Source organism: Stegodyphus dumicola, chromosome 2, assembly GCF_044657685.1.
Source record: "Stegodyphus dumicola isolate Sdum_Otavi_A_Nest chromosome 2, ASM4465768v1".
NCBI lineage: Eukaryota > Metazoa > Arthropoda > Arachnida > Araneae > Eresidae > Stegodyphus > Stegodyphus dumicola.
In genome coordinates, this window is record NC_140769.1 from 274,623,221 (window position 1) to 274,643,946 (window position 20,726).

The 20,726-nt window shown below is 35.1% G+C and overlaps 1 protein-coding gene across 1 annotated transcript in view; it reads right to left on the reverse strand.

The window, feature by feature from the left end:
* The window catches only part of LOC118187353 (corticotropin-releasing hormone receptor 2-like), a 182,707-nt gene that overhangs the window by 19,420 nt on the left and 142,561 nt on the right, over positions 1 to 20,726 (reverse strand). The window contains exons 9-10 of the mRNA XM_085810284.1: positions 17,577 to 17,651; positions 9,374 to 9,509 (exon numbers count right to left, since the gene is read on the reverse strand). Coding sequence (XP_085666410.1) covers positions 9,374 to 9,509; positions 17,577 to 17,651 — 211 coding nt within the window. The remainder of the gene's footprint in view (positions 1 to 9,373; positions 9,510 to 17,576; positions 17,652 to 20,726) is intronic.

The following is a 20,726-nucleotide window of genomic DNA, read 5'->3' on the forward strand; positions in this document are numbered from 1 at the left end:
TGTGATGCATATGCCTGCTTCAAGACGATGCTCCTAGGGGTAGGTGATAAGTATAGTTGCAAGTATACATACATTTATAAATACGAACTATCTTTAAATTCAATACTATTGCATTTGGTCCTTACCTTATCAGGTTCAATGTTCCTTCTAACCTTCTTCGGGAACATGCAAGGACCTGACTCGGAACAGAGAGCTTACTAAAGCTATGTTCAAAACCGTGGGAAGTAAACAGGCTACACAAGAAGGGTATACTAAACCCTTTATTTTTTCTCTATTTACAATGACTTCCGTATTTCGGAATACACCGACCCGCTACTTGGGGTCAAAACGTAAAAGTATAAAAATAAAACTAAACTCTAATTTAACTTTAGAATAATAAACGTGGAAGATTGGCCTTATATTAACAGGAAGCGTATGTAGTACAGAGAACTGTGAACACTACAATACGTTTAAAATTTATCAAGAGGATTAAAACCTCTGGCCTGGAAGGCAACAAGCAACTGCGTAACTTCTAAGGTAAGCGGCCGGCTTCGACTCACTGCTTCCTCTCTCTCGCTTGGCAAAAAGCCACAACTTAAATACTTGGCGTTCGCCAGACAAACTTTGCATAAAAACCTTAACGCTTATAATTCTGGCCGGAAGTAGAAAATAAGAAGTGATAGTAAAGATTTAAAATAAAATAAACGTTAGTAAAACTTAAGATCCTTACAACCTTCTTTAGCCTCTTCCTGTTTTTCAAACAGATGGATGTGTACATGGACATAGTTTGTGCAAATCTTTGACTTTTCTTGGTTTATCTTAACTTGTTCTTCTTGGTTTGACTTATCTTGGTTTTGTGTAGCGGCCATTTTGAAATTGTGCTTTCTTGGCGCCGATCTTGGCGTCAAAAAAGAATCGCCAAAAACATGGGGCACCCAATTGTAAACTTTTACCAAAAGTGTTAATAGCCATTTAAAGCCACGGCTATTCACCTGAAACTTAAACATGTTTCTTAACATTTCAAGACGATTGCAGTAAGGTTTCTCCTATGTTTTTAACAGTTACCTTTAGTTAACGTTACTTTCCTGTCCCTCCTAATTTCAGCTTACATTTTCCTACCAGAATGCGCTTTTAGAATCGCTGTTAAGGCAAATGAGTAAGAGCGGTACTTAACTCGAAGTTCCACTGACTTCTTTAGAGAGCCAGAGATTCTGACTAGCGCGCGTTCTCCTTTTGGCTACACTTTCTCCAAGCTACTATTACTACGCTCGGCCTCATCTCAGGCCCTTGATAGCTTCGCCAGCGTAGTTGATATTTGAGGGGCCAACTACTTAGAAATCTTGATAGCTTCGGCTATATCTTTCAGTTAAGCTTTTAATTAAGTTTCATTTCTTATTGAGTTCAAGCCCAAGTGGAGGTTTTGCTGTACGTCGTGAGAAAGAGACTCTTATTTTGAGAAATAAAGAGTAATTAATCCTTCTTGAGTTTTACATACCTGTTTCTGACATAAAGCCATTATTCGCTTACCTGTTCACGAGGCTCCTACACAGCTGTTAGATAAATGGTTGGAACCACTAATACATATTCGTTGTTCTGTACACTTAACCACATCCGCATACCTTTGTGGAGAACAATCACACTAATACATATTCGTTGTTCTGTACACTTAACCACATCCGCATACCTTTGAGGAGAACAATGACACTAATACATATTCGTTGTTGTGTACACTTAACCACATCCGCATATCTTTGTGCAGAACAATGGAAATACGGAAAAGACAATTCTTGAAGTCTCGTGTGATCTTGTATCGTCTTTAATCTTGAGTTTTGCATTCTGTCCGCTTTAACCCTTTCGCCGTCCTCTCCTGTCCGCGAAAATTCCCCTCCCCCTCCAGCGGCCGTCTGTTTTTCGTAGCCTGTAATATTGTTTTCTCTGTACATCATAACTTTCCATACATGACTTAGTGGATGAATCAAGTAAAATTATAAGGAAATAAAGCAATATTGGAAAATCATATCTCCGCTTATTTCTAATAGCAGGATAATTTGATAACATCTGTTCCAGACGGTTCGCTCCTCCCATTTTGTTGTTGTAATCTTTTACAATTGCTGGGTTTTTTACAGTTCTTTTCCGTGTTCCAACATCAATCATCGAGTTATTATGGACTGTACTCATCAAACGTATATCCTTCTTGTCTTTCCGATTCACAACCTCATTTTTTCTCTTTCTCTGCTGAGTAGACGTTGAAGCCATCTGTCACTGTCCTTGTACCTTATGCAAAATGGCGCGAATATTCATAAAACCCGGGGCAAATTCAATTAGAAATAGAATGTCTGATCAGTGCTGCCCACTAGGAGGTATTTAAACAACCAAAAATAAAAACTCAAACAAGTAAACATTTAGAAAGGGTTTTAAACGTTTAAAAGTTTTAAAATGTAGAAGAACGCTTGCAGCGCGTTACGGCCGCCCTGCTCAAGTTTCGCTTGAAAGCGTTAGACGCGTTACGGACGACGAAGAGGTTAAGCTAAAATTATCCTAAACAAAGCTGTGTATGTTTTCGCATTTATACTTTATCTTATAACTACAAATAATGCTATCCTAATTGTCATTGTGCTATCAAGAGAACAGTTTTTATGATGCCAAACAGTAAACTTTATCTTTAGAGGAGTAATTTTTCGTATTTGATTTATTCGGTAGAAATAAAAAGAAAAAAACGAAGGGGAGGGAGATTATTAGGTCAATAAAAGTTTTCTAATTTTCATATCCTGCACTTCATTAAATTTGAAATTTTAGTTATAAGGTATTTTTTCCGCCTTCTTAGCGTGCTTTCGTGGTGTAGTCGTCTGCTGGCTCAGCGCGTAATTGAGAGGTCCGCGGTTGGATTCCCGGGGTAGGCTTAACTAATTTTTTATTTTGCCTGCTTCCAAAAATACCTAATGCCTCTACAGTGGTGTACGAATTAAAAGGGTGGTTGGTGGATGATGATTCTCTCCACCCAGAATTTGGCGATTGGGTCCCCTAAAAACCCCAGTCGCCCTTTAAAAGAGGGATTACATAAGGTATTTCTCCCGCCTTCTTAGCGTGCCTTCGTGGTGTGGTGGTCTGCACACTCAGCGCGTAATTGAGAGGTCCGTGGTTCGATTCCCGGCGAAGGCGTTGCTAATTTTTCATCTTTCATGCTTCCAAAAATACCTAATGTCTCTATATAGTCTATTAATACAGCATATTTTAAAGCTGAAATTGAAGCATAATATAATTGTAAAAGCTGAGATAACCTGTATAGAAATGAAAGAAAGACGCCACAGGTCGAAGAGCACATTATTATTAGTCCAAAGGGCTATTGTTTTCGTTTTGCGATTTTGCGTCGAATCACTCTGAATGTCCGTTTCACTTTTCAAACTGTTGCCACAAAATATCATCGCCCTGTATTATATCTGCATAAATGTATGTATATTTCTCGCATTGTGATAAAACAACGGTACATAGAGCCATCCAATTTTGAATGACGTAACCCTTCTGCGAATATGGGCATCAAAAAGAGAGAGAGACTTTTTGGACGTAATTTAAAATCTGAAATTTTTCAGATTTTTTTGAAAGTATTTTTTTTTATTCTGATAAGCTACATTGGTTTCTATGGTTGGACATAATATAAGATGATTCAAACATCAGAAAATATTTTTCTGTACAAGTAAAGAGTTATAGGTATCAAAACAAGATCTCGAGCAATCGTAATACGTAAAAGACGCTGTCTACCTATCTATATTGTGGGAACAATAACACTGTTTGGAGATAAATGTGACTCCTGTCCAAAATGTTCAGATGAGAAATCTATAAAAGTAAAGAGTTCAAGGAGTTTCTTGACATCTTCATTTCTTACGGATATAATGATACGTGAACTTTACGTAAATGGGCTGCTAATCCTGTTATTTCTTCTTTATAGTCACGAAATGTTTGGTATGCCATGATATTTGCAAAGCAAACGGTTCGGGTTTCTCCATTATGGATTCAAAACACATCAGTATTTTTCATTTGAGTTTCGCTTAAGAGGAGATTTAAGCGGATTTTATTGGTTTGCATGTAACAACGAACTTTGGCTGAAACCAGTTTCGAAGGTTAACTGACGCATACCGTGTTGAGCAATCTTCAATGTGATTAAGAAACTACTGCTGTAACTTATTCTGTTATATAAAGCAGTTTTCAGATATCAGTTATCGAAGCTTGATTTTTCAATAACTCGTCTATATCATTATTAACAAATATTAGTATTGTTGAAATAAAGATTGCTTAACTAATTAAAAAAAATCTGATGTGTGCACCACACGACTTCCTTTACGGAATATTAAATTATACCCATTTTTTCTTGCATTTCAGTTAAACTTCTTGGATTGGATTAAATATACTTCGTCGATAGCGCATAAACCACAATGCACTCTTTAAAATTCACTATATTCTTAAGAATCTTAAGAATTATCTAATCGTTGCCACATGTTCTGTTCAAATACTATAATAAATCTAAAACGAAGTATAAAAGAAATTAAGCAAAAAACAACAACAACAGAAACGAAACAGTTTTTCACAGACGATTCAGTATTTCTCATTCAATTAATTCGGTTCTCACTTCGCGACAAGGGAAAGTACATTAAACACACACACACACACATATACACTGACTACCAATAAGTATTTGGACACCTATGCAAATGACGATATCTGCGGTCCTAAGGTACGTAACAGACTCCGCCGGTATATATCGTGTAGGAAACAGCATCGGCTTTAGTCGCATGCAAGATGCCTCGCAGTTCGGAGCTCTCTGATTTCGAGAAAAGTATAATTATCGGGTATCACAAATGTGGCCGATCCTTAAGGGACATATCTAGCGGTCTGATGTACCCAAAATCGACAGTGGCCTATATGATTAAGAAGTGGAAGGTGAGCGGTGATTGTTGGAATGTGCCCCGAGTCGGCAGACCAACGAAACTGGGAGATAGACACCGACGAGTGCTGTCCAGAGAAATTCGGAAGAACCGCACCCAACCGATGGCCCTCATCCGCGAGGAGTTTCAACAGGCATCCGGGAGTATTATTTCAGTAAATACCATCCGTAAGGAAGCACATCTGCTTGGTTTTCATGGTCGTGCTGCTGCCCATAAGCCTTTGATCACAAAGTCCAACCGCGCTGCTCGGTTAATGTGGTGCAAAGCACATCGAAATTGGACCGTAGATCAGTGGAAACGGGTTCTTTGGAGTGACGAATCAAAGTTCACCCTTTACCGTTCCGATGGCACGGTCTGGGTCTGGCCTCTTCCTGGAGAACGTCTCCTGCCAGAATGCATTGTGCCAACAGTTAAGTTTGGCGGAGGTGGAATTATGGTTTGGGGGTGTTTCTCCTGGTATGGGCTGGGACCCTTTGTCCCCATTCATGGTAAGCTCAACTCCGATGCCTACTGCACTATTTTGGATGACAATGTGCTTCCTACGTTGTGGCAGTTTTACGGGTTGGACCCCCGTTTCTTTCAGGACGAATGCCAGTTGTCATCTTTCGACGTTAACCAAGGCTTGGTATGGTGCCAATTGAGTTCATCGAATAGACTGGCCTGCCCAGAGTGCAGACCTGAAACCTATAGAGGACCTCTGGGACCAGTTGCATCGCCGAATTCAGGGGTGCACTAACCGTGCAAAATCGGTGAAGGAACTTCTATGTCTTCTCCACGCCGAGTGGAAGAAAATACCACTAGCTGTCATACAGAGACTTGTGGAAAGTATGCCCCGGAGGGTCCACCCTGTAATTACCTCTCGTGGAGGCTCTACCAACTATTGATTTTGAATAAAGTTAGTTTTTCTTTTCTATCACAGGTGTCCAAATACTTATTGGTAGTCAGTGTATATACATATAAAGAAGAGAAAAAGACGTAGCAAATGTTGACGGCGTAGAACGTAGATCCATATTGAAGAGGGAAATGGACACGCTAATCATGCCTATTTCCAGAACACATACATTATTTGATAGTGTTGCGTTAGGAATACAGCACAGCGAAGTAGCGTCCAAGCAGCACAGAGGTTTTCAGTCCAAAAGTGCGCATTTGTCCAGTGTGGCAGTTTGTTAAGAGAAAGGTTTTGATTTAGGTTAGAAAAGTTTTCAGTTGACAAAATTTTGAGTTTATGTTCCGAATTAGCACGACATAAGCGTTACGCAAGCTACTTGACATAGATTAATCTAGAAAAGACGCAGTCCGGGAAAGTTATTGCAATTTTTAGAATACAGAGAAGAAACCCCCAGATTATAAATGAGGAATTAAAAGCCTATTGCTAAATTGAGTTACAAAGCTGATTTAAATATATTTATCTTACATGTATATACATATATGTTAGGTATAACAAAATACGATAGCTGCTTTAAGAAAATAATGGGTGACCTCGAAATTAACGATTCTAGATGATATGTTCTCCCCCTAAATTCATCTGTTCTCTCATATTAGAGATATCTCCATGCTACGTAATGCTTAATGCATGTACTACCTCTTGTCCAATCAAAATAACTGTAAACCAAAACTTTTTTAACTCGAACTAAAATTTTTGATTTCCTCCCTTTTTCCTTTAAGTTGCTGCTACCCTTTTCGCTTACGTTTTCCTCTTGGCAAGACGCTTTGCTGCCGTGCTTACTTATCTAACATGACGTCGTACTTTAAAGTCCGTGTACATGGAAATTATTGCATTCAAATATGATTTAAAAATATCTTGTCTGAAAAAGGATGATTCGATATGCGTTAAAAAAGACTGTAATACTTCAAGCTCAGTTGTGTTAAATGTGTTATCACGCCTTTCCACTCAGCCTTGTCTACAGCCACAAGCTGATAAAAGTATTGGATTCCTACGCATTAAAACATGACATATGTATACATACATATATATATATATATATATGTATGTATATATATATATATATATATATATATACACACACATGTAATAATAAAATTCCATAGTCAAGAATACAATTAAAATTCTAGCTGTATATTCTTTTCATTTTTAATGGCGACGTTCTCTTATTTGAAAGTACGTGGAATTAAATCCACAGCCCCGTAGTCAAGTTGTTTTTCCCGCCTTTTCTACACGTACAGTTTTAGAATGTTCTGGAAATATTTCAAGCGAACTGGATTGGCTGACGAGGCTGACGTCATTTTCTTGGAAGCTCCGCCTATCCAGAGGCTATAAAAAGACTCGCAAAAGGAATATCGGGAGCTTTTTCTTAAATGTCACGATGCAGTAAACTTCATACGAAATGTTATTAGTAGTTCTTTTTTATTTACTCCGGAGATCAGATTTTTGTAATTGCTATTTTCTCCTGAAATATAATAAATGGATCTTGTTTTTTTAAAACTATCTTCTGATAATTTAAGTTACGACTACATTGATGATTCTTCAACAATCTATTTATTCCTGACAAAAGCTGGTACATCACATACATATAATTAGAGAAAAGGAAACAAAGTATATATATATGTGATGTATCAGCTTTAGTCAGGAATAAATAGATTGTTGAAGAATCATAAATTTAGTCGTAGCTTAAATAATCAGACGATAAGTTTAAAAAACAGGATCCATTTATTATTATTCAGGAGAAATAGCAGTTACAAAATTCATATATCCGGAGTAAATAAAAAGAATTACTAATAACGTTTTGTATGAAGTTTACTGCATCGTGACATTTAAGAAAAAAGCCCCGATATTCCTTTTGCGAGTTTTTTTATAGCCTCTAGAAAGGCGGAGCTTCCAAGAAATGACGTCAGCCTCGTCAGCCAATCCAGTTCACTTGAAATATTTCCAGAACATTCTAAAACTGTACGTGTAGAAAAGGCGGGAAAAACAACTTGACTACGGATTGTGGATTTAATTCCACGTACTTTCAAATAAGAGAACGTCGCCATTAAAAAATGAAAAGCACATACAGTTAGAATTTTAGTTGTATTCTTGACTATGGAATTTTATTATTACATATATAAAATACATATATAATTTAAAGTAAAGTAGGAAAAACAAACGATAAAAGACCTATGTGGTCAAGAATTTTGCGCATTGTGCTACAAAATTAAAGAAATTAAAAGATACATTTTAGTACGAACGCTAAAAAGCTGCTTAAATACTGTGGTTCCGTGAAGACTTTAACATAAGCAAAATTAGTTGCAATGAAATGTGTTAAAAGTGAAAAATACAACATTTGATTATTTACAAGTAAAAATAAAAAATAATAGTAAGCTATATGCTAAATTATTTTAGCAGTATATTTAAGTATATTTAAAACATAGTAAAAGTATCAACTAATTAATCGAGTTAAAAATAAAATTAAGAAGCGGTAAATGGTCGATTAGCCCAATTCGAAGTTCACTATGGCACGTCAGGGGAAATATTTTTTTAATGAACCTCGAACTAAGCTAACTCCATCACGCGTTTCGCCGAAACAGACATACTGTCGATTGCAATAAAAAAGGAAGGTGCACAGCTAAGTATTTTAGCAGTCTCATATACAAAATTTTAACGTTTTACGGCTAATCTTTTTGAGTTTACGAGATACTGTAACGTTTTCTGTAGTATTTAACAAAATAACCGATGGGCTCCTTTGTAAAACACAAAATTTTATTCTCAGTTCACAAATATAGATAATTTAAATTTAATCCTATCCATTACAGCTTCACACTCCAGCTTACCATGACAGGTTTTTTTCTCCATAAATTTTTCATACAACTACTAGCTGGTAAAACTTTCAGAATTCCAAATTTGAAACATATTTTTACGTTGCTCGGGAACGGTTACAGGATACAAATATGACGTTGCCACTCCAATATCAAGGATAATAAATATAATTTTTTGTTAAATATTAAAATATTACAATACATACGTACATACGTACGTACAGACGTCACAGAAAAATCTTGTTTTGAATCCATTTTAGAAAAAGAGTTCTTTAATCTATCCACACTTACAGACGTAGCGCAAAGGAACAGTCAAAATGCATATTTGAGCTGAAATATGATACCCGAAATTTTTCGCGATTACAATACTTTTTTACGAAGTAAATAAAATACTTCCCTTCATTCATAAAGGATCATATTATTTCGTTCCTAAGGAATTACTAATAAGCTGAGTCATCAGCAGTAACATAATAACAAATTACGAAGAGTCCATTTACATCAAGTTCTTATGCTGTTACCTTGACGAATAAAAATATCAGAAACTAAATATTTAACAGTTTTTTTAAAAAAATGAATTAAAATTGCTAAATCATTTTCCTTCTTTTCCATCTGCTTGCTTAATCTCAGGGCGCTTTAATTCTTATACAATTGCATTTGCATTGCAACAGCTAAGAAAAATTAAGAGAAGTAAGTGCTTTTGATACCTGTGAAGATTGTAAGATGGCATTGGTAATCATGTAAGCTTCTTCAAACATGGCGTCGTCTTTTGGATTGATGCAGAACATTAAATGGGTAAGGCCCAGAAGAGGAAATAATAAAGCAGTTGCCTTTACGGCTTTCCTGTAAAGAAATTTTATTTTACTCTGCGTGGAGAAAATTGATTAATTTTGGCAAATAAATGAATGAAATTGATTTAGTTATAAACTTGCAGTTTGGGAAACAAATTCTCTTAGACGCTAATAAAGCAGCGACTTTCGGATTTTTTCAGATTTCTATAAAATATAAATTGTTTTAAAAATGATTGTACTATTTAATATCTATTGAATGGCTGATCGTACGGCTATGGCTACAAATTGAAGAAAGGAATCTAATAAGGTAGGTTTCCAAGCTATGACACTTTTGATCACATGACACGCTTGGAGGAGAAACTAACTAAATAAGTAAATAAAATATAAAAAAAGGCCCGAAAGCTTTCAGATTTTATTCCACGCCCAAAGGAGTGATTTTTTTAACGTTTTGTGCGTTGCCTTATAGAAACATTAGAATTTTTTTGAAGCGGGGGAGATGATAAATGAACAACGCCTTCGCCGAGACTCGAACCACTGGCCTCTCGAATACGCGCCGAGCGTGATGACCACTACACTACGAAGGCATGCTAAGAAGGCGGAAAAAATACCTTATAGCCTGTATTTATTAAGTATCATGTTCTTCGCATTTAAAGCATAAAATTCAATTCAACAGCAATATCCCAAAATAATTCTAAAATGACCCTATCTTTTAGAATTTCCGATACACAGGCTCGCGCGCTGGAGATATTTTTTTTTTCTTCCAAATTTTGTTGCCATGGCTCGCTTTGAAATCGTGGAGTTTGTTAATCAAAACTTCTTACAAAATATGAAATCGATAATAAAGCAGATCTCAAATTACGGCCTTCAGATGCCCATATTCGGTTGGAGGACTACGTTATTCAAAATTTGAGGTCTCTAGGCATTGTTATTTTTTGACAGTGCGAGAAAAATGCATACATTCATGCCGATTCTTCATTCTTTAATTTCTTTAAATATAATGCAGGGCTGTAATATTTGGTGGTAACAATTTGAACAGTGAAACACCGTTTTATTGTGGACTACGCAAAATGCCAAAACGAAATTAAAATTGCCGAAACTCTTTTTGAGACGCAGTCTATGGGGAAAGTTCTAATTAGTACATTATTCAATATTGTTTTAATGATCTTGATGCTGGAGGAGTGAAAAATAAGCAATCCTCTCCTCGGGAGTCGAACCCCAGACCTTTCGAATACTCGCCGAGTGTGCTGGCCGTTACAACACGAAGGCATGCTAAGAAGTCGGGAGAAATACCTTATATACTCCCTCTTTTAAAGGGCGATTGGAGATTAGGGGACCCAATCGCCAAGCCTGGTGGTGGAGAATCATCATCTACCATCTTTTTTAGTTCGGGCGCCACATTGTAGAGGCATTAGGTTTTCTCGAAGAAGGAGACATGAAAAATGATCTCTGTCTTCTCGGGACTCGAACCTCTCACCTTTCGAATACGCACCGAGTGTGCTGGCCATTACACCACGAAGGCATGCTCAGAAGGGAGAGAAATATCTTATAGTTTGGCTGAGGGTCAAAACCAACCAATGTGTGTATTAAGATCACGTTTCAGTTTTATGGTATTTTCACTTTAAAACTACCCCCTTTTTTGGGGGGGGGGTGAATAACAAGATAAGTATTACTGAAAATGTAATTAGAAAACGCTTTAAAGATAAAAATTAAAATTAAAATTATAATTTTTATAAAAGCAAGCGTAATTGAAGGAGCTTTATTTTTCCCTTCGATATCAATGGCTTCCCTGATGGAGAAGCTGCTTATGATCTTACTTAACCCTTTCCGGCACGCTACCTTTTAAAGTTGGAATTCTGATAAAAAAAAGATAGGCAGTCTAACTAGGTCTAGAGGAGTACACAAGTAAAATTTTGTGAAGATAGCACTTATCGTTTTAATTCTGTGGGTGGGCCCAAAGTGGGCACACTGATTGAATAGAGCTTCGAAAAGAGTGCAGAAACGAGCATTGTTGTCAATGAACTGACCGATGAGATGCGAAGAAACGAAGAATACAGACGCTCAGTTGTCCTTGATTATCGGTGAGCCCGGTCTGGGCACACCTAGGGTTCGCCGTTTGATTTTAGGCAACATTTCAAGGTAAAAATTTAAAACTAATATAGAATAAGGAGATTAGCATACAGCCAAAAACATAACATAGAAATTTCTTTTCAAACAATTCCTTTTATACCCTAAAAAAAATCTGGAAGACTTTTTTGAAAAATGAGGGTCTTAAAAAACTAAACATGGCTAAAATATATGGATGGTTTGTGTTGAGCTGCCATCTACTATAAATAAAGAAGGTTCAGAGTAACCTATAAATCCTTTTTCATTCAATTTTTATGTGCGTATAGAAGGAAATTTTTAGGCTTGTCTAGACCGGACACACTGTGCCGCATTCACGTTTGAAAAAATATTTGCTCTCATTTATAAGTTAAACCGAACGCGGACAGAATGGCCCAACGTTTTGGAATTATGTATTGCCAAATTTTTCAATTTCTCCTTGAAATTATCTTATAAATATTAAAAAATGCATGTAGCCAGTTTCCCTTAGAAAGTCCTCCACGTAGGCATTCCTTCCCTTAGGCAGATAGCCCTAGTGTGCTTTGCCATAATTAAATACACCAATGCACTAAAAAATTTATGTTCCTTATTGCAACTTTGGAATCAAAGAAAAATGTTAATATTATTCTTTATTTTCAGTTTATCTTTTTATGTAGTCGTCAAATGCTCGTTTCATTTTTATTTTTTGGAATTTATTTTTAGCGCAGAGGAGCGTTAGTTCAGAAGGGCTATTAATCTCGAAAACAGGATTTTGTGTTGAATCACTTTTCAAATTGTTGCCACCAAATATTATCGCCCTGTATTATTTTAAAAGAAATTAAACAAAGGAGAATGTGGATGAATGTAGGTATATTTCTCGCATTGAGCATCTGAAAAACCGAAATTTAAATTTCGAATCTGTTTTATTATCTATTTCCCATTTTGTACAACTTTAAGTAATTTTTAATTAACAAACTCAATGATTTCAAAGTGAGTAATGACAACACTGTACAGAAACAAACTTTTTTACCTCCAGCGGGTAAGCCTGTCTATTGGAAATTCTAAAGATATAGTGTTTTTAAATATTTTTTGATACTTTTGTTGAATTGAATTTTATATGATTTAATTGTGAAAAACTGTAGGGTATTTCTCCAGCCTTCTTTGCCTGCCTTCGTGGTGTTAACTATAGGGTCTGCATGCTAGGAGCGGATTCCAGGGGTCTGAGGTTCGATTCCCGGAGAAGGCGTTGCATATTTTTCAGGTTTCCAAATTACCTAATGTCTCTACAGTGACGCCCGAACTAAAAAAGTGATGGATGATGATACTCCACACCCAGGATTTGTAACTGTATTTTTGTATCTGTATATTTAATTTGTAGTTTTATTAGAATTTTATTGTGAATGTGCAAAATTACCATAGCAAATTGCAACAACAAATGTCAAAACGGTAAAACGAATGCAATCTGCCCTTGTATGGCCATGTAAATGCTCTTGTTAACATTCTAAAAAGCTCCCGAGGCGGCCTCTTGAGGCCCCAGGGAGTTGTTTCTGGTTAGTGGAGGGCGCGGAACACATGCCTGTTTACCTCTGTTTACCTCTGTTAGACATCAGGCGACCCCGTCCTCCGTTACCAACCAACCAACCCAGGATTTGGAGATAGGGTCTTCTAAAAAACCTCAGTCGCCCTTTAAAAGAGCGAGTACATAAGGTACTTCTCCCGCCTTCTTGGCATGCCTTCGTGGTGTGATGGTCGGTTACAGCCGAAAACATCGCGGCAAAAACATCGCAGACGAAAATGTCGCGGAGAAAACAACGCAAGGCGAAAACGTCATGCTACAAAACATCGTGGGAGAAAACATCGCAGTTCTAAAACATCGTGGTACAAAACATCGTCGTCGAAAATAAAGCGGTTCAAAAACATCGCAGTTTAAAAACAACGTCGTCGAAAATATCGTGGTAAAAAATAAAGTATCTACCAATCATCGCATGACGATAACATCGCAGACATGCTTTTTTCAGGCATGCTTTAATAAGTGTAAATGGATATTCCCATAATGATTTGTGAGCGCAAGATGGAAAGAAGGATAATTTTTACTTTCATATTTTTTATTAATTAATACATTTTTGCTGAGAAAATAAAAAGGAAACTTAAGCATAAAAAATTAATGCAACTTTAGCACTTAATAGAATTTTAAACAGACATAGTTAACTAACAAAGGCCATTAATAAAACATTTTATAAAGATTTACTGTTAATATTTCATGAAAAGTATAATCTATAAGTTACATTTAATTTTCTATACTTAAGTTTCCTTCTTACGTTTTCAGCAAAAATTTATTAGTTAATAAAATATGTGAAAGTAAAATTTATCCTTCTTTACACCTTGCGCTCACAAATCATTATGGGAATATCCATTTACATCTATTAAAACCTGAAAAAAGCATGTCTGCGATGTTATCGTCATGCGATGATTTGTAGATACTTTATTTTTTACCACGATGTTTTCGACGACGATGTTTTTAAACAGCGATGTTTTTGAACCGCTTTATTTTCTACGACGATGTTTTGTACCACGATGTTTTAGAACTGCGATGTTTTCTCTTTGCGATGTTTTCTCCCACGATGTTTTGTAGCACGACGTTTTCACCTTGCGTTGTTTTCTCCGCGACGTTTTCGTCCACGATGTTTTTGCCGCGATGTTATCGGCGGACACCGTGGTGGTCTGTACGCTGGGCGCGTATTCCAGAGGTACGAGGTTCGATTCCCGGCGAAGGCGTTGCTCATTTTTCATCTTGCCTGCTTCCAAAAATACTTAATGTCTCTACAGAACATGATATTTAATAGATAACTGAACGTTAGAGAAAGCCCCTTTCAGCGTACTTTCAGATTTTATACAAAATTCTGAAAGCTTTTTAATATATATATAATTTTACATATTACAGTACATAAAATAATATAAAATCCGATAGCTTTCAGATTTTATATTTTTTTATATATTATATTTTATTTTCGTTACTTAAATGGGTCACTCGGTGACTGGGTTACCGAGGCCTGGTCTAACTACCACAACAGTTCAAGAGTCTTCCGGCTTCATGACAACACGCAACCATATTGTCAGGAACAATAATCCGAAAAGCAGGTAATTTGCACTATAAGATGCTTCCTCATCCTCCATAGCGTTTGCCAATTTACGACTCTTTTACAAAATTGTATTTCACTCATTTATTGATGTTAAAATGATTCAACAACGAGACAGTTGTAAAAAATAATTTCGGAGGATTTCTTAAATCTGAGAAGAACTTAATCTTAAATCTAAACTTAAATCGAAGAATCTACGAAGACTTTCGCAAAATTGGCACGAATATATCTCTATCTTGTCGGAAGAAGCGCATCCAGTGCCAGCTATTTTGATAAATAAAAGTTAGTTGTAATAGAGGCATTGTCTGAAGGTCCACTTCTAGACCTGACAGTTCATGTGCAAGCAGTGATTTACATAGCTACAGGCAAGCTTCCGTTCATGCTTACAGCTAAAGATTGTATTCAAGTTACCAAGTTACCGTATATACCCGCGTATAAGTCGAGATATTTTGGACCAAAAAAAAAAAAAAAAAAAAAGACTTCAAAGTGGGGAAGTTTAAAAATTTCTTTATATAATGCAGTTGTTTTCTTCCCGCACTCAAATTGGACGACTTATCAAATAAGTCACTTACTTGAAGTAATTTCATGACTTAAAATTATGTGACGAACTAATCACAGAGTTTCATACTTTAACTAGAGTAAATTTCGATTAAACCAAAGAATTTTCGGTCCCCGAACAACCGATCAATATCGAGCAATAAAAAAGTTTCGCCAACACGCCAAGAAAAGAGAAATGCAGATAGTTTTTACGTACGTATAAGTCTTTATAATAGTTATTGTTCATTCATGAAATACTTTTGTTAACAGGCGTACACGTCAAAATTAAAAAAAAAAAAATAGCCCACGCAATAACTGAACAGTTTTGAATACTTCTTTTAAATTTTAAAAAGGGAAAATGCAGATAGATTTTACGTACGCGAAACTTTTCCGGAACAAATTCTAGAAGGTTCCTATATACGATCATTTTCCCCCAATTATCCCAATATGTATGATGACGAGCCAATGACGACAGAAGAGTTCTATGAAATGTTTGGCGAATCTGACCATGAATCGGACGTTGAAGGATTTTGATTTTGTTTATTTACCAAGGTATTTTTTATCGTATATTTATTTTTTTCTCAGATAATTTTGAATAAATGTAGTACTTAAAAATTTTTTTTCTAAGTTTCTCGATCGATTTCGGAAGTGGGGGGTCGACTTATACGCGGGTTTCTTATTTTCTACGAATTTTTTATGTCGAAGTGGGGCGGTCGACTTATACGCGGTATCGACTTATACGCGGGTATATACGGTAATTGCTTTTACGATTTTGTACTTACGGGCTGATGTCAGTTATACTTGTATTATGGTAGAATTATCTAATATTCAGGTGTACATTTAGAAACGGCAATTCTTTCGACACACACGAAACTTTTCTCTGGATTTGCTTACATACTCCTTGAAATTTAAGATTATTTTATGAACTGCTGACCTAATGAGTATGCATTCTGACTTAAAAGTTATAATATCGTAAATATGAGGGGGGTTCAAACGAAAATTTAAGAAATGACACTAGGGATATATTCAAGTGTTCATTCAAAAGTAATCACCAGAGGTCTGAGCACTATTATTCCATTGTTTCACTAGCCGAGGGATTCCCTCTTCCCAGGATTCCTGTAGCCGTGCCAGGAGCCAGTACTCCACTGTGTCCTTCAGCTCGGCGTCCGAGTTGAAGCGCTTCCCTTTCAGATGTCACTTCTCACCAGACCGTTACCCTTGTCGATGAGTTCGGCCATGATTACCGTGTTTGCCTGGCCTGGTCTTGGGACATCACCCAAACACTCCAGGTCTTCACGAAAACGGGCAGTCTACTTTTTCACTGAATTGTCTGGCACATAGTCATCCCCGTATACGGCCACCCAAATATCGACAGGTTTAACCACTTCGACAGTCAGAAATCTGATAACACCTTGCTGTTCGTCCAATAGTCGTCAAATTTTGCAATGCCAACGCCATGATGTCCCCAGGCGCACTGCTTCATCAATTGGGCAGAACACACAACTTCTTGCTTTTACGCTGCAAAAGAGGACTACTGACCTTACAGCTATAAAAGTTGCCTCACAGCATTATTGTCCTCCTTGAAGAAGAGATTTAGTGCTGATGCGCTCCCTTCGTAGGATGGCCGGCAGAACAGACTGCTACAAACACATGATAAAAAAAATTCAGAAGGCTACTTATAGTGATGCATACACACAGGGTACACAGTCTTATGCTAATTACCGACTAAGTGCGATCACTGATGGTGGTTGTGTCAGATAGACAGCTAACTGCACACAACCACTACCTCCTACAGTAGGAGGTACTGACACAACTGCTTTCTTGTGTCTGCGTCACAAGGCGGGCGCCTGCGCATGCGCACAACCACGCTGGACACTAATATCGCGTCGTTAGGTTATGCCAAAGCGGCATACTTAAATTTCAGCTGGTTTATTTGTTACAGCCTTTCGTACATTTTCTTTTGAACACTTTTTATAATCAGGAAACAAAAGAAAGCTCGAAGACAATTTTGAACTGAACTTACAAATTATAAAGTTTCTTAATACATTATAGAATTAAGAAACTTTATAATTTTATATTTTATATTTATAATATATAATATAAATAAAAAATTGTAAATTATAAATATAAAATTATAAATTATTATTTATAATTTTATATTTATAATTTATAATTTTATATTTACTTTATATTATTCTATAATGCAATTCCGATTCAACAAAGCTTTTACATCTTATCGACTTGTTTTCAAATAATTAACTTTTGAATGAATTTTTAGAATAAACATTAAATGAACTAATTACATAATTTACTCTTAAGTAAAATTCAGTAAAAGTTTTCGTTAAAAAAAAAATCTATATACATACCAATTAATTCGCAGGGGATCACGCGTTGTTACTGACATAGCAGATAATCTCTTACAAGATGATTTTTCTTCTTGTCTGAAAGAAACATAAAAAGAGGTATATGCAGTATTAGAAAGACTTAATAAAGCTATGTGGAATATTAAAAAAACTATCTGACTTTAATTTATGATCTAATTAAAATAGATCATAAATCAAATCTTTTATAATTAGACCTGCAACAAAGAAATCATTATTTGAAAAAATTAATATATACTTTTACAATAAATTACAGTAATTGAACGAAAAGAGATGGTAGCTCTGAGTTCCGTTTTTGTACATAGTGCATGCGAATTTTGAATAAAAATTGTTCCGCTAAATAAAGTATATCTCTAACTATCGTTCCCAAATATGATTTTTCAAGCACTCTTGTTGGAACACCGTTAGAACAAATTTAAAATTTCGAAGTGCTGCCATCTATGAGTGAGATGAGAAACTACTACAAATTGCATGATAATAATTCGACATCAGAGTTTACCGAACTAATTTATTTTAAAAGCGATAATTAAATTAATTAGTAGTTACTTTTATTTTGAAAGACCAGTGGAAAGAATTGTTTTATAAAATGGCCGCAAAATAATTCTTTGTCGCATTTTTCCTGGAAATCTTTGTTTTAAATATAGGGCGAAATTAAGTGCTCTTTGCGTAAAGTGGTTTCAATAATTTCATGGTGTTAATCAGTTCTAGTAGAATTTATTTTCCTAGATTTTATGTATTAAATAATATTGAGAGAAAAAAAGATTTTCATCAACCGAAACAGATTTTCACACTAAAAAATGCAAATATCCAATTTCTGGACGCAATAATTTCTGATGGCAAAACTGAATCAATGCTATTAATGAAAATTTATGTAAGTATAAACAAAATACGAACTTGAAAGGAAATGTTGTTTCTCAGTTTCAGGAATAAATATTTACATATATATAAAAAATTCTTAGATTAAAAAAAGTTATTCTTTTTAAATAATAAAATTATAATTAAAAATTTATTAAAAATATCGTTTTTTAAATATGCTCTCATTTTAACTGTTATTTAGATTTCAGTAAAATGCATTCTTAAAGAATTAATAAGAAGCATTCGTTTGAAATGTCATTATTGCATATGCTGTATTTACAAGTAAATAGCAAAGTTATTTTTAGTCCGAAGGGGCTTTGTCCCTGAAGAACTATTGTTTCCGTTTTACGATTTTGCGCTGAATCACTATAAATGTCCGTTTCACTTTTCAAACTGTTGCCACCCAATGTTAGAGTCCTGTATTATATTTGAAGAAATTAAACAATGAAAAATCTGCATAAGTGTATGCATATTTCTCGCATTGTGATAAAACAACGGTACATACAGCGATCGAATTTTGAATGGCGTAATCCTACTGCGAATATGGGCATGTGGAAGCCCAAATTTGAAATTTGGAATTTGTTTTATGATCGATTTCATATTTTGCAAAACTTTAACGAATTTTTGAGTAACAAACTCAACGATTTGAAAGCGAGCAATAGCAACAATCTACGGAAGGGGAAAAAAAAAAAAAAAAAAAAAAAAAACCCTTTTTATCTCCAGCGCGGAACTGTGTATCAGAAATTCTAAAGATAGGCTCATTTTAAAATTATTTTGCGACATTGCTATTGAACTGAAATTTATAGTTTAAGCGCGAAGAACATGATATTTAATAAATAAATGTAACACACAAAACGTTAAAAAAACGCCCCTTTGGACGTAATTTAAAATCTGAAACATTTCAAATTTTTTTGTAAGTACTATTTCTGATAACAATTTGAATTTGCAAGTTCCTAATTTTTCAAAGATAACTGCAACCAGACCAAATCCAAGTTTTGCAGTAATTAGGTAGATGACTGACATAAAGTCACTATTCTTAATAGCAAATTAAAATTTCTTTTTCCTGAATTTCCAAAACCTATTATAATATTTATAATTTTTACGAGTTGTTGAATTTAAGAAATTATACTCAGGTTTTTATCTGTTGGATTATTTATGAAATTTTTATTTATGCTGAGTCAGTATCAGGAAATACCTAGTTTGCATCTCTGCAGAAATTTTTCTAAAATATTTTTATTTTGGGAAACCGCTTGCTTAAATTTAATTGTGATATTTACTTAAGCAATTTATCGCTATTTGGATTTTAATTTTACCGTTTATTTAGCTGCAAAGCGATGCTTCAAATTTTTAAATCCTATCACTCACTAATGTTTATTTTTTAAAATTAATATTTCTCGCCATCTCATACGATTATAGATTATGTTCTCGATATTCCAATAGATGGCAGCACAAGTTAAAATCGTGGAAAGGAAAAGTGTGATTACGAGCCGCGAAATGTAACTAATTAATTTGAATTGGGAGAAGTTAAAGCTTGAACGACACAACAACGCCGTAGAGAAAAATTAAGGCGAAATATGTAAGGCATCGACAAACTTTACGGGAGTAATGACAGGCTTTGTAATTAATCTGTGAATGACATTCAAAATCGCCAGCAACATCTGAGAACTAGCGCGTTATACTGATTGATTTAAAACCGTGAATTCTTTGCACAATTAATTCTCATTTCTTTAATATTAGAAATATGTTAACGTTGCCAGGTTTAATTTCATTAAAAATTCATCTTATGATATGAGGAGGTAATTAAAAACTCGCATGTAATGAACAATTGAACTGGAAACTCTCACGGGAACATATTATTTCAAAATTATAACCCAGACTATAAAGAAATAAGCAACATTTGAAAGTATTTCAATATGAAGTTTTCTTACACAATGCAGATTATTTGCCTTACTTTTAAGAATCGAAAGTTGCCAACAATTTTTAAAAACCCAACTTCATCCAATCCCCCAATTTTCCCAATCCGCTTGTTTGTAATATTATTATTTATCATTACAAACATCCCTAATCATTTCACTGCTGGGCGGTAGAAGGGGTAGACAGTCAGTGAATTTGCAGGTTAGTGACTAAATCATTGTATAAAGTTTATTCGAGTTTTAATTAATTAATTTAAATGCGTAGTTTTAGTTACATGCGCAGAAATTACCATGTGTAGGAACTTTATTAAAAATCGTATATAATCATAATAAAATATTTTAATAATATTTATGATTTTTATCAATT